At 44.1% G+C, this 12,752-nt stretch overlaps 1 protein-coding gene across 1 annotated transcript in view; it reads right to left on the bottom strand.

The window, feature by feature from the left end:
- Positions 1 to 12,752, bottom strand: part of LOC115154672 (POU domain, class 6, transcription factor 2-like) — a 125,149-nt gene that overhangs the window by 57,161 nt on the left and 55,236 nt on the right. The window contains exon 5 of the mRNA XM_029701147.1: positions 8,667 to 9,010. Coding sequence (XP_029557007.1) covers positions 8,667 to 9,010 — 344 coding nt within the window. The remainder of the gene's footprint in view (positions 1 to 8,666; positions 9,011 to 12,752) is intronic.

Raw genomic sequence — 12,752 nt, 5'->3', positions numbered from 1 at the left:
AAAAGAACTGACCATTGCGATTTTATGAAGTGACACATTTGGTCCAGTTTGCATACAGTTGTAAAGTTGAGAAACATGCCCTTTTTTCAAGCAACTTTTCCTCTCCTGCTGCAGATGTAAAATAGCAGAGAGAGTATTACTCTGGCTGAGAGTGTGAAGTGGATGCATTGCATTCCTGGTCTGTGCTACTTCTCAGTTTACTACAGTAGTAAGTGAAAAATGAAACATCAGGTGAAAAAATGCACAGAAAAACAACAGAGTATCACATGGTATAGAATTAGGGGCTGGTTTCTCAGACACAGATTAAGCATAGTCCTAGACTAAAAAGCAGGCTCAATAGAGAATATTCATAGGAAGTGCTTTTCAGTCTAGGACCAGGTTTAACCTGTGTCCAGGAAACTACCCCAAGAGATTGATTCAATTATTTGGGTGTGTGTTAAACAATTTCTGTTAAAAAGGTTAAGGAACAACAATCACCTAAACAAAATATATTGACCATTTTTCATGACCTGAGGGGAAATGCCGTCTCTTTTCAAGTTGCTGTTGTTTGACATATAAATATAGCATTTGAATTACTTTAATTTCCTCCTAATCAATGACCGGTGATCTTTCCATGTCCTCAATTCAATATAGAAAGGGACATCCGTGCTCCGGCCTTATAAACACAATAAAGGTAAATGATTACTCTTTACTGTGGTGTCCCAAAATACGGCTTATAATGAAGAGAAATGAGGGCGGTCGAGGGGGAGGCCTGTCATGTGTCATTGACTCCAGAGATTAATCACAAGAGAGGGGCTCTGTGGCCGAGACGTAGTCACCCGTGATCGATAAACCCCACCGCTCACGCGCACACACACACGCACACACACATATTTGCTCACGCAAACACACGTGCAAGCACACACACACACACGTGCACACACACACATACACGCACGCACACACGCTATATCAGCATTAAGTGGTGAGATGAATCGATGACATTTACAGACTTTGTGTATTGATAATCTGCTTGTTTAACTCCCGAGGCCGTGCTCTTTGAGGAGCTGCTAAAGTTAACTAAATCTATTGGTTTTGTATTGTGGTCCATTCACAGAAGCATCAACATCAGTTTCACTCCGCTAATCAAATGAGGCCAAAGATCCCCCACCTGGATGAATATAAGATGGAGCCTATACTTCCATTTCCTTAATTCCAATAGTATATCAGCATTTAGAGTGTAGCTATCGAGTGACCCTAACATAACATGCAAACAACATACTTTCTGGTCATATTTTGCACTGACCAGAAATGGGAACATTTGACTTGGCCTATAAGAGTAATGCAATAACATTGCATTAAAAGAGGATGCTTTTTGCGGTGCAGGTCAGTGCTGCTGTGCAGAGCGGCTGTTTTCCTTGTGGTCGCTAATGGGCATTAGAAATTACAGGCAGGAGAATCGTGCCCCACAGGGGGACTGGCCTCCTCAGTGGAGTGGAGCACTTAGACAGCAGCTTGTGTCTGGGAGCCCACTGGAGGAGGAGGAGGAGGAGGAGGAGGGGGGAACTCAATGTCACGGCCTAGCCTCATAATTTAAGAAACCCTATTCCGTATCCACTGTTAAGTGAGCCTTGGCTTGGCTTCCCAACCCCAAGGCTCCCCTGTGGGCATCTAACGCGTGTCGCCCCCAGTGTGAGTGTAGGTGGATCGGGGAACCAAGTCTCACTACTAGGCTGAGTTGGTTACCTCCTCTCTTCTCCCCAGCTCTCTGCCTGCCCAGTGGGAGAGAAAGGCTGGGGAAGAGGAACAAGCGCCAAAACACAGACGGGAAGTAGTAAATAGGTGAGTATGCCTCTGCAGAGCCACTCAGCAACAGAGTGCTTGTTACATCCCTAATAAAAAAAAATGTGCAGGAATTGTCCATGGGCTAGAGTGAAAAACGTATTATTCTTTCAGAAAATATAGTAAATATGAATATGCTTTTTTTTTTACTTCCTCAAATGTATTTGGCCCTGAGTCTAAAGATTGCCTTCGGGCCTAATCCTTCTAATTTGAAGTAAATAAAAGCAGTAAGGCTGTCATGCTGTTTCCCTCATCTCCCTCCACCTATGCTGCTGTATAAATATTCATATGAGAAATGTGCCGCTGTCTATTGATGGACAACAGTCTTATTTTCTGCTTCAGTCAACAGTGCACATTTGTATTTCTAAATTGTGGTGGTGGTGCTGAGGTCGTTATGTAAGGCAATTTTCTGCCTTCTTAAGAGCCAGCTCTCCTGTGCATTAATGAGACTCCCTCCCTCCACCGCCTCCCAACTTGAGCTGCTGAGGAGCCTGACTACCGACAAGGCCCTACTGCTAGCACTAGACAGCAGTGACGCCACAACACATAAGACATCTACCCCCAGCTGCTCATTTACACACTTTCTTTTTTAAGGACACATTAATAACAAATGAATTGAATCCAGTGCTTTATGGAAAAATATGCTGTATTTTAATTCAGTAGTAGTTACTGCGATATGACCATATATCTTTGATGTTTGTATTAGGCCTATGACATCTTTTAATTCACTTCTAACACTATTTTTGTTCACCAAAGAACATTCGATTTTCTCATGAAATTTCTGAGCGGTAAAGGACAATTTCATAGACTTACATGAGTCCTGTTAGATATGATACTATCATACTAAGAGCTATGGGCATGGAAATCATGGGTACATTTAGCATGCTAGGGGCATGTCATCTTAATTTACATTTAATACACTGTGGAATTATCCGGGGCTGCATGAGTAAATTAAGCAGGCGTGTACCTGATCTGGAAAATCAATTCATCGATATGCAAGAGCCATTTAAAACACACACAAAAAAAGGAATGAAACAAATTGAAGGGTGCTGATTCTAACAGTGGTTGACAGGCAAAAGTGCGCTGCAGCGGAAGACAGTGACACGGGTGTTTTGAAGGGGCGTCAGCTGGAGACAAAAGCAGTTGAGATGGGCTGGAGACCGACCGAGGGTAAGGAGGGAGGGAGGGAGTGCAAGAGATGGGGAGAGTGCAGACAGCCAGGCCCCTAAAAGCCTGTTGTGGTGGGCAGGGCCTGACCTTGGTGACGATGGGTTTTCACAAGATGGCTCTAATGAAGCTTGATTGCCAGGGACTACTGAGGGAGCTGAAGGGGAGTCAGGAGAGAAGAGAGGAGGAGGAAGAAAGAGTGAGAAAAGGATAGGGGAGAGAGAAAGGGCTCAGGTAATTGCAGCACTTGTGGGTCTGATGCCCCGCGGTCCTGTGATGTCGGGGTGCACTGGGGAAGAGAAGGAAGGAGAGAGAGGGAGAGAAAGAGATGTCTGCAGACGTTTTGGTGGTAAATTGTGGAGCGCTGGAACAGGAGGGAGGGAGGGAGGGAGGGAGGGAGATAGAGAGAGCAGGGCTCTGGGCAGTAATTACCCCAGCGAGTCTGTGGGATGGAGGGATGGAATAGAGTGGACAGGCCCAGTGTGGAGCTCTGACAGGGACGGAGGAGAGGAAAGCTGAGGACTGCAGGGGGGAGGCCAGGCAGACGGCAGGAAGCTGACAGAGGGATGGAGGATGGAGGCAGGACATACTGTAAGCCCTGAAAGCACAGAACTAGACACTGTGCCAAGGTTAAGGGCTATAAGTGAACACATACCCACACACACACAGCATGTGACAGGACAGCCCTGACCAATACAAGAGGTACTGTAGGGCTGGCGAATACATGATACTGTTCATAAGCCTCTGGAAGATGTCACTCACACAAGAAACAGCAGATAAGGCTCAGGCAGACTGAGTATTGTACCTAACCAACCAGACAGTTTGCGTTAAGAGACATTCTACATTCTTGTTTCTATAGAAGAACAGGAAAGTGGAGAAAGGACATGTGAGAACTCAGAAAAAGAAACTAATAAAACAGAAATTAAAGGAGTAGAATGTGAAAAGAAAGTGGAAGAGAGTGATAACATATGGTAGAATGTGTGTGTGTGTGTGCATGCAAACCTGTGTCTCTGTGTGTGTGTGTGTGCCTGTGAGTGTGTTAGCGCCACTGAATGGCGCACAGGGGTCACGAGGGCCTGGGCTCAGCGAATGGAATTAGAGAGAGTTGATGGGCTGGCCTAAGCCTCCCACTGCCACGGATCAGTATGTAGCAGCCTCTCTCTCCCTCCTCTGCCTCAACCCTGCCGGGGCCGATGTAACTCAGTGGACTGGCAAATTACACCAGACCTACAGCTGTAGCCCGACATTATGATTAATTTGATCAGTAATTTCTCCTGTTTTTCATTTTAATCGCCGCGACCATTCTGCTGTGGCAGGTCTTTCAGATCTAATTAAGATCAATTCTGGTGTAACAGACTTGGCGAGCGCCTTCAAATCCCTGAGCTCTGCTGGGCGTGGAGAAAACCTGCACCTCTATTCAATCAACTTCCAGCAAATCCAGCCCAGATCCAGCAATCAGGCCATTAACACACTTAAGCAAATTTCATAATCTCCCTCCCCGTCTATTTGTCATCACTGTGGAGGGAGGCTGAGGCCCCCTCTGGGAGCGCCTGGAACTCAGCATGCTGGAGTGGGGTGGGAGACAGGAGGTAGTAATGTAGTAGGGCTGGCTGCTGTGGTGGAGACGCACTGAGGAACGGGAGAGTGAACCTCTCGTTGTGCTCAAAGTTAAACTGTGGAGAGTCCACCAGTAACCTAGGCTGTTAGGCTACTCTACTGAAACAAGAAGGGAGTAACAGAAAACAGCAGCATCGTTTCTCTTCATCCACTCTAATGTTGATATTAGAAGCCAGTGGATGTTAGTTTCTCTACATACAAAGACTAGCTCGGACTGTTGATTCTATTCTAAAAGGTTCAATGTGAGCATCATCTCCCAGTGGGGGACAATTAGGAGAGTAATAGTATCCTAATGACTGTTTGTCTATCTGACACTCCCTCCGGTTCTTAAAACAAATGGTTGAATGGCTGAGTGGTCTTGTGTGTGTGAATAATAGGTGAACAATAAAAGGGCTGTGATCTGTACTACTGTGCATCCCAAATGGCGCACTATTCCCTATTTAGTGCACTACCTTTGACAAGAGCCCTATAATCTAATGTGAGGACTAATTATGGCATGCCTTGGCTGTATAGATTCCCAATACAACACTTTTGTATTTTAGTCCCACATGGCCAAAGCAATAATACAAAATACATAATGAAAATGTACTCTAAGGCCAATTATGGTTTAGAATTCTCAGAGGAAAGGTTTAATGTAGCATGTATGCACGCACACACACACACACACACACCCACACACACACACCCCCACACGCCCACACACACTCAGGGGGGTTACAGATGGGGACTCTCCCCGGATGGAGGCCTCTATGGATTAACCAAATTGATGCTCAGTGACTCTTAACTGAAAATGTAATCATTGACCTGGGTGTTGAGGGTGGAGGGTGCAGATGGATGGAGGGGCCCAAATCATATTGCAGACTTGAGTGTGTCGAGACCTGGGCAGGACTGCTTTCAGCAGAGACGGGTTGTGTCCCAAATGGCACCCTATTCCGTGTGTAGTGCACCCCGGTCAAAAGTAGTGCACTACGTAGGGGATAGAGTGCCATTTGGGACGCACCCAAGGACTGTCCATGGAGGGACCCTCACCGGGTGACATAGCAACGCCCTCAGTGACAACCCCAGCACTGAGCCAGAGAGAGATGAAACCCAGCCTGCCTACCTCCCGCTCACATCAGCCTTAATACCATTGGACGAGGCAATATCTTAATGATTGCCTCTTCGGCTCCCCTCCAGGGTGGTCTATTTATCTATATATCTGTCTATCCCCAGTCATTATAATCAGGATCTCAGCTTCTTTATCCAATACAATCCATGCTAAGAACAGGGTGTGATTGTGGGGAAACTGGTGAAAGATGTCATAATAGCACTAATAAATGATGATTTCTCATTTTAATAAATCATTAGAATGTATTGTGAGTATGCCGGGCACAGGCAGAGATTGCTCTCTGTAGCTCTGCTTTCAAATAAGTTCTATAAAAGCCATGCTTTCTAAGACATTCCTCAAACAGGCTAAAATATTCAGAGAAGAAAATGGGGGGCTTTGCTTGACTGTAATGTACTAACATTAGAACACTAATTTACTCTAGAAAGTAACATTATTGTAAGGCTTTGGCTCTTATGCTAGGCGTGTCTGAGTGGACCAGTACTTTGTGTTCATCCCAAATAGCACCTTGTTCCCTATATAGTAGGGTTGGGCGGGATCCAGATTTTCATATCGTCATTTCGTCCTTCTCTCATCCCGGGATTTACGGTATTACCGGCTTATTACACAATGGGGCGGCAATTATTATTTTTTTAAAGCCAACTGAGCGTCTATTACCAGAATACTAACAGAATTTGTACACGAAATAGTGAATTTCCATGGAGGCTGCTAACTAAATATGCTAACGAGCGCAAACGAAAAAATACATAATTACAAAGACACGCAGTCCAGCTCAAAGTTATACACATATTCTGTAGGTAGCTACATATGTCATTTTTGTTATGTTTTTACATTTACAAGCGAATGTGAACGAGAGATATTGTCCGAATGAACAGTACTGGCTTTAGAGCAGCATGTGTACACACTCTAGGGCAACGGGCCTGCCTGCTCTGAGGAGCAGATGGGCCAAGAAAGGAGAATAGAAGAAAACGTAAGGAAATCAAAAGATAGCGGTGGCAGCTGTACAGATAACTCATCCAAAGGGCTTTGACTTCTCCAACACGTGGGTCGCGTTTTCACACAGAATTCTAAAACGCATAAGAAATATCTTGCTATATCTTGCGTTTTGTAAATGCAGATCTAAAATGCTTCTTATTGTAATTTCTGCTCGGCTTCAGACTAATTTTGTGCTTCAGTTGCATTTCTCCACTCAGATGAGAATTCACTAATGGGTAGTCTATCAGCAGGCAGCACTCTGACTGATGTGGAGCTACTGTTCTCCAGTACTTTTCTAGGTATAGCCAGCCTACTTTTCTCCAGTAAAATGTAAGATAAACGTTGAGCAAAATGTTGCTGGCTACATTCTTTCTATGATAAACAGAAATATGATGGCCATGTATAGTTTTTGCAAAAAATACCTTGCTTTTTCATTGTAAGCTAATTTAGCCTACGAGTGTGGCTGCCTGCCAAATAGTGTTGCACTTCTGTTGTCATCTGATGAAAATGAAGCTATTTTCTGATTAATGTGTTGCGCTAATGTATTTTCTGTGAAGGAAAACTATAGTTCCACGTCCCTGATCAGTTTATTGAAGCAACAAAACACACTTGACTTTCAATATATATTTACAAACAAACACGTGACTAGCTCAACTGTTCTAGGGAACTACGGTATGCTTGATAATGTAAAATAATGTGACAAGTGAAATGAAGAACGCAATCTGCTTTATCTTCTAACACATTGCACAAGTTGACTGCAGGTATTTACTTAAAAAGTAGCTACAAATATTAAAATGTATATACAAACTTCAAAGAAATAGTTTCAACGGTTTTGACGGTATTGAAAAACCATCCCGTGGCTATTTCCAAATACCCTGGTACATGGTATACCGCACAAGCTTACTATATAGTGCACTACTTTTGACCAGAGCCCTATGGGCCCTGGTCAGAAGTAGTGCACTATAAAGGGAATATAGGGAATAGGGTGCCATTTGGGATACGCAGCCTTTGACTAGCCCAATCTTCCGTCAGCGCTCAGGGTTCATTGCCATGGCTGGACTGTGGCTACAGTATATGGTTGGCATCTAGGTCTGGGAGGCAGGCAGCAGCTAGCCAGCCTTTGGAGGTCATTAAATGCGGGCGTTTGTTTTTCCTGCTGAGTCTCACTAGGCCATGACAGGGCCGGAGAGGGGTGCAAGGGGGGAAACAAATGGCTGTACTCATCCCGGCCTTAAAGAAGAAGGGTGCAGCGCCACAACCCAATAAGGGGCCTGACGCTGATGAATGTGGCTGGGGAGAGGGAGGCGACCCTGGCCAGGCTCCACCAGAAATGAAACCACAGGGATATAAAATAGGTTATTATCGTCAGATGGACAGAAGGGGGCCGAGATTGATGGACAGACAAACTGACTGAAAAGGAGGTCGGATGAGGGAAGGGAAGGGCAGCTAAGCTAAAAAGGACTGATAAATGTTGATGAGAGCTGGGATGGATAACATGATCTATCCGAGATGGATCAGCTGAAAAAGTTATGCATGATGGCTCGAGACTCGGGTTTAGTGTGCATTGAAGAAACCTCTCACTGTAGGATGACCTTGTCAATGAGATGCACATTTTATGTTCCCCACACTGACAGCAGAGCTGCCTGCCAGGAGTCAAACACTGGGTCTTGGTTCATATCAAGTATAGAACAGAGTACCTGGACAAACAAGGTCTATTAAGTAGGCATCAGCATTGTGTTATCGAGGTTGGCCTCCGTCTCTACACAAATCGCACCCAACAATAGCATATCACCACTAGTAAGACAATTGAAAAACACATCCATTTGCTGAAGTTTTGTATGACGGTGTCAAAGGTGCAGCAGCAATAAGCAGTAAGGTCTACACAAACCACTATTCTTCCAACTTGGATAACAAAGTTCTAGATCATTTTGTGACTAAACCATTGGCGTACGCTAACAGGAGGGGGTAAGAGTGAGCTCACCTGCAGTGGCATGGGTGGGGTGACGGGCGAGGGTAGGCTGCGGGCCGGCGATTGGTTTTGCCGGAGGGGCGAAGACTGTGGCGGTTGGCCAGAGCCAGTCATGGAGGTGGTGGAGGAGGAGGCGGAGCCAGGGGAGGGGACCGAGACAGAGGACTGCTGAAGGCTGGGCGGGGTCATGCGACCCCGCGATGACAGCTGGTTGTGAGCGTGGCTGTGGGAGTGTTGATGTTGCTGATGGTGGTGCTGTTGTTGCTGATGGTGGTGCTGTTGTTGCTGATGGTGGTGCTGTTGTATCTGTTGGAGCTGCTGCAGGTGCTGAAGCTGGGAATTCAGGGATGAGGTAGCTGAAGAAGGAAGAGAAACAGAAGCAGAGTGTCAACCTCCTGATATCATCTCCATTGTTATCATCATCACCGTCTAAAACTAGTCAGAGGCATTCCAAAGCTATTGTAAGACATTCATGTGCAATCATGAAAACCAGCAGTCAGGTTATCATACTGAAAAAGAATGGTCGCGCCTCAGACACACGATACATACTAGGTGGAGGTGTGGAACGATGATGTAAATTGGTCAGCTCCACAACAAGGTCCTGTAGTATTTTAACTTCTACAACGGACTTACAGAACCACTTAACTTCAAGTTAGAGGACAAAGCAATATACATTGATTGACATAATTGCTCTCTCTAGAGAGAATCTGTTCAATTTCACGCAATGAATGCCACGATCTTGGGTTTAATTGCAGAAAATCTCCTATGAAGAGCCATTCATCTTGACTGGACATCTTAAGAAATCAATCCATTAACTAATTGGATTCAATAATGGCATGCCATTATCCTCATTTCTAGATTTAAATGTTAATAGATTTCATGCACAGTTTCAGTGAAACACACAGACAGTGTTGTTTCAGAGAGACAGTCACGCATACTTGAGTTTGACAGGGGAACAGGACTCCCGAATCTCGCGGGATTCTGGCAGGAATGGGAGTAAAGATCGAGACAGGATGGGACAGGATCAACAGTCAACTGGAACGGGCAGTACAGGAATAGTTATAAAATGTTTTTATAAAAATATAAATATGTCATGTGTGGAGCATTTCATGAAACAACAACTGTGTAGGATTTATATAGTTTACTTAATAAACATTTGTTTTAAATGTCATTTCCCCTCTGGCCCTTCTGTCGGCTCACTCCAGTTGTTGTAGGGTTCAGATGCCATCCTACATCAGTAGTCTAAATGATGAATTGTTCAAGGAATTGCAAATGTCTTGTTGCAGCCAAGGACCCATCACTAACATTAACATTAGAGCCAAGGAAAGAGCGATGTTTTAGCAACATTTTATGGAGTTGTCTTTGACAAGAAAGGCTTGTAAAAAATGCTGCGGTTTAATCAAATAGGCTACCAACCGGAGAGCGGGAGAATACATGTACTCCTAACAACTTTACTGTCAAGCCCAATTGTTAATGTATTTAACTAAACCCGTATCATCTGAGGTGAAGAGCAAAATAGAAATAGATTGACTTATGCAGTACTGCCACTCGGTTTTTATTTTGTATGTTCATGCTGTAAATGTTCATATGGGGCTCCCAGGTGGCGCAGCGGTCTGAGGCACTGCATCTCAGTGCTAGAGGTGTCACAACAAACAACCTGGTTTGAATCCAGGCTGTATCACAACCAGCTGTGATTGGGAGTCCCATAGGGCAGCGTGCAATTTACCCACCATCATCTGGGTTTGGCTGGTGTAGGCCATCATTGTAAATAAGAATTGGTTCTTTACTGACTTGCCTAGTTAAATAAAAAAATAATGTGGGCAATGCTCAGCTGTAGGCTACGTATTTGTGCTGTGCTGAGCAGACCGTCCTGCTGTGGTCTCTGTCCTCATCCTCCAGCCTTAATCCATCGTCATTTAGAATATGCTCTTATCCAGAGCGATTTAAGCCTACAGTCATTGCGTTTAACTAAAATAGTAAAGACAACCACATATCACAGTCACATATTACATTACTGAAATTATTTTCAATACTTCCTAAACAAGCACAATAGCCAACATATTTCTGACTGCAAAAACTCGCATGGGATGGGACAGGAGTGATTTTTATCGGGAAGGGACAGGAGTGATTTTTATCGGGAAGGGACAGGAAAGTTCCGGGGTTGTAAGGGTTGTAGAACTGTTGCGGAATCAGGACAGTACAGGAAAGAAATTGACAGGACAAGATGGGAAAGGAATACATTTTCACTCCCATAATACCTATTGTACATTTACAGTGCATTCAGAAAGTATTCAGACCCCTTCACTCATTCCACATTTTGTTGCGTTACAGCCTTATTCTAAAATGTATTAAATAAAATAAAAATCCTCATCAATCTACACAATACCCCATATTGACAAAGCAAAAACAGGTTTTTAGAATATTTTGCAAATTCAGAAAAAATAAAAACAGAAATACCTTATTTACATAAGTATTCAGATCCTTTGCTATGAAATTCCAGAAGGACAACCATCTTTGCAGCACTCCACCAATCAGGCCTTTACAGTATGTTAGAGTGGCCAGACGGAAGCCACACCTCTGTAAAAGGCACATGACAGCACGCTTGGAGTTTGCCAAAATGCACCTAAAGACTCTCAGACCATGAGAAACAAGATTCTCTGGTCTGATGAAACCAAGATTGAATTCTTTGGCCTGAATGCCAAGCGTCACGTCTGGAGGTAACCAGGCACCGTTCATCACCTGGCCAATACCATCCCTTCGGTGAAGCATGGTGGTGGCAGCATCATGCTGTGTGAATGTTTTTCAGTGGCAGGGACTGGGAGACTATTCAGGATCGAGGGGAAATGAATGGAGCAAAGTACAGAGAGATCCTTGATGAAAACCTGCTCCAGAGTGCTCAGGACCTCAGAATGGGGCAAAGGTTCACCTTCCAACAGGACCACGACCCTAAGCACACAGCTAAGACAACGCAGGAGTGGCTTCGGGACAAGTCTCTGAATGTCCTTGAGTGACCCAGCCAGAGCCTGGACTTGAACTCGATCTAATGTGGAAAAAGTCAAGTGGTCTGAATACTTTCCTAGTGCACTGTATTCAGCGCTTCTATAGTACAGTATGTGATGGCACAAATTTGTAGCCATTGACTCTGAAATTCCTTGGTTCTTGTTTTTTAACAAAGCCCTTAGTGACTGTATAAGTGACTGTATAAGTGACTGTATTGACCTAAGGCATACAGCATTTTATCCTTATCAGTCAGTAATTAGAATGAAAAGAGTGCAAAAAACCACACGTTTTCTAATAGCAAAACCAAATATAAAGACATGCATACCAGTTGATTTGACCGATACATCACATTTCTAACTGACCCACTCGTTCTCCAGTAAAAGGAAGGAGAAGACTACGCTCTGAGACGTAGAACATTTGGCCGTTCATTTGACTGTGAATCTACTTGACTTGGTTCCTTGGGAAGAGGTACTGGCGGTGTGGTGCACGACCGGCACCATACAAAGATCCGATTGATATTCAGAGGGCTCTTGCCACTCACTCTGTTCTACCTGCAGCCTAAGACCTTGTTTTTGCCAGTTCTGGGACTACGTGTGAGTGTACTACAGTATATTGCCAAAGTACTATTATCTACTTTCTATATGTTATGAATGCTATTTTAAGCCGTATAACATCAATGTAACCTTTAGTGACAAGGCTACTGCAATAGTTGTTTTTCAGCCTTAAAAAACAACGAGAGGTCTCGAGAAATTGAGAGAATAACAACAGATCAATGGCACAAAAAATTGTGTTGATTGGCGTATTGATAATGCAACAGAGCATTCGTGAATAGAGGGGTAGACAAACTTGTATACGTACTGAATCATTGCACTTCACTAATTAAACCATGGGCTGTTTCATAGTGAGATTAATAAATAAAACATCAGGGCAGACATTTCTTTGATTAGTCTGGTCGCTCTTGGTTCTGGACAGGCGCATGCGAAAATTTGATCAAGACCTCCCCCTTTTCCTCAGTTCTAAGTAGCAGAAGAAGAATGCCAGCGAAGGAAGCTAGTGAGTACATCCCAAATGGCAACCTATTCCTTATAAACTGCACTA

Source organism: Salmo trutta, chromosome 2 (genome assembly GCF_901001165.1).
Source record: "Salmo trutta chromosome 2, fSalTru1.1, whole genome shotgun sequence".
Lineage (NCBI taxonomy): Eukaryota > Metazoa > Chordata > Actinopteri > Salmoniformes > Salmonidae > Salmo > Salmo trutta.
This window is presented reverse-complemented; position numbering and strand designations above follow the sequence as displayed.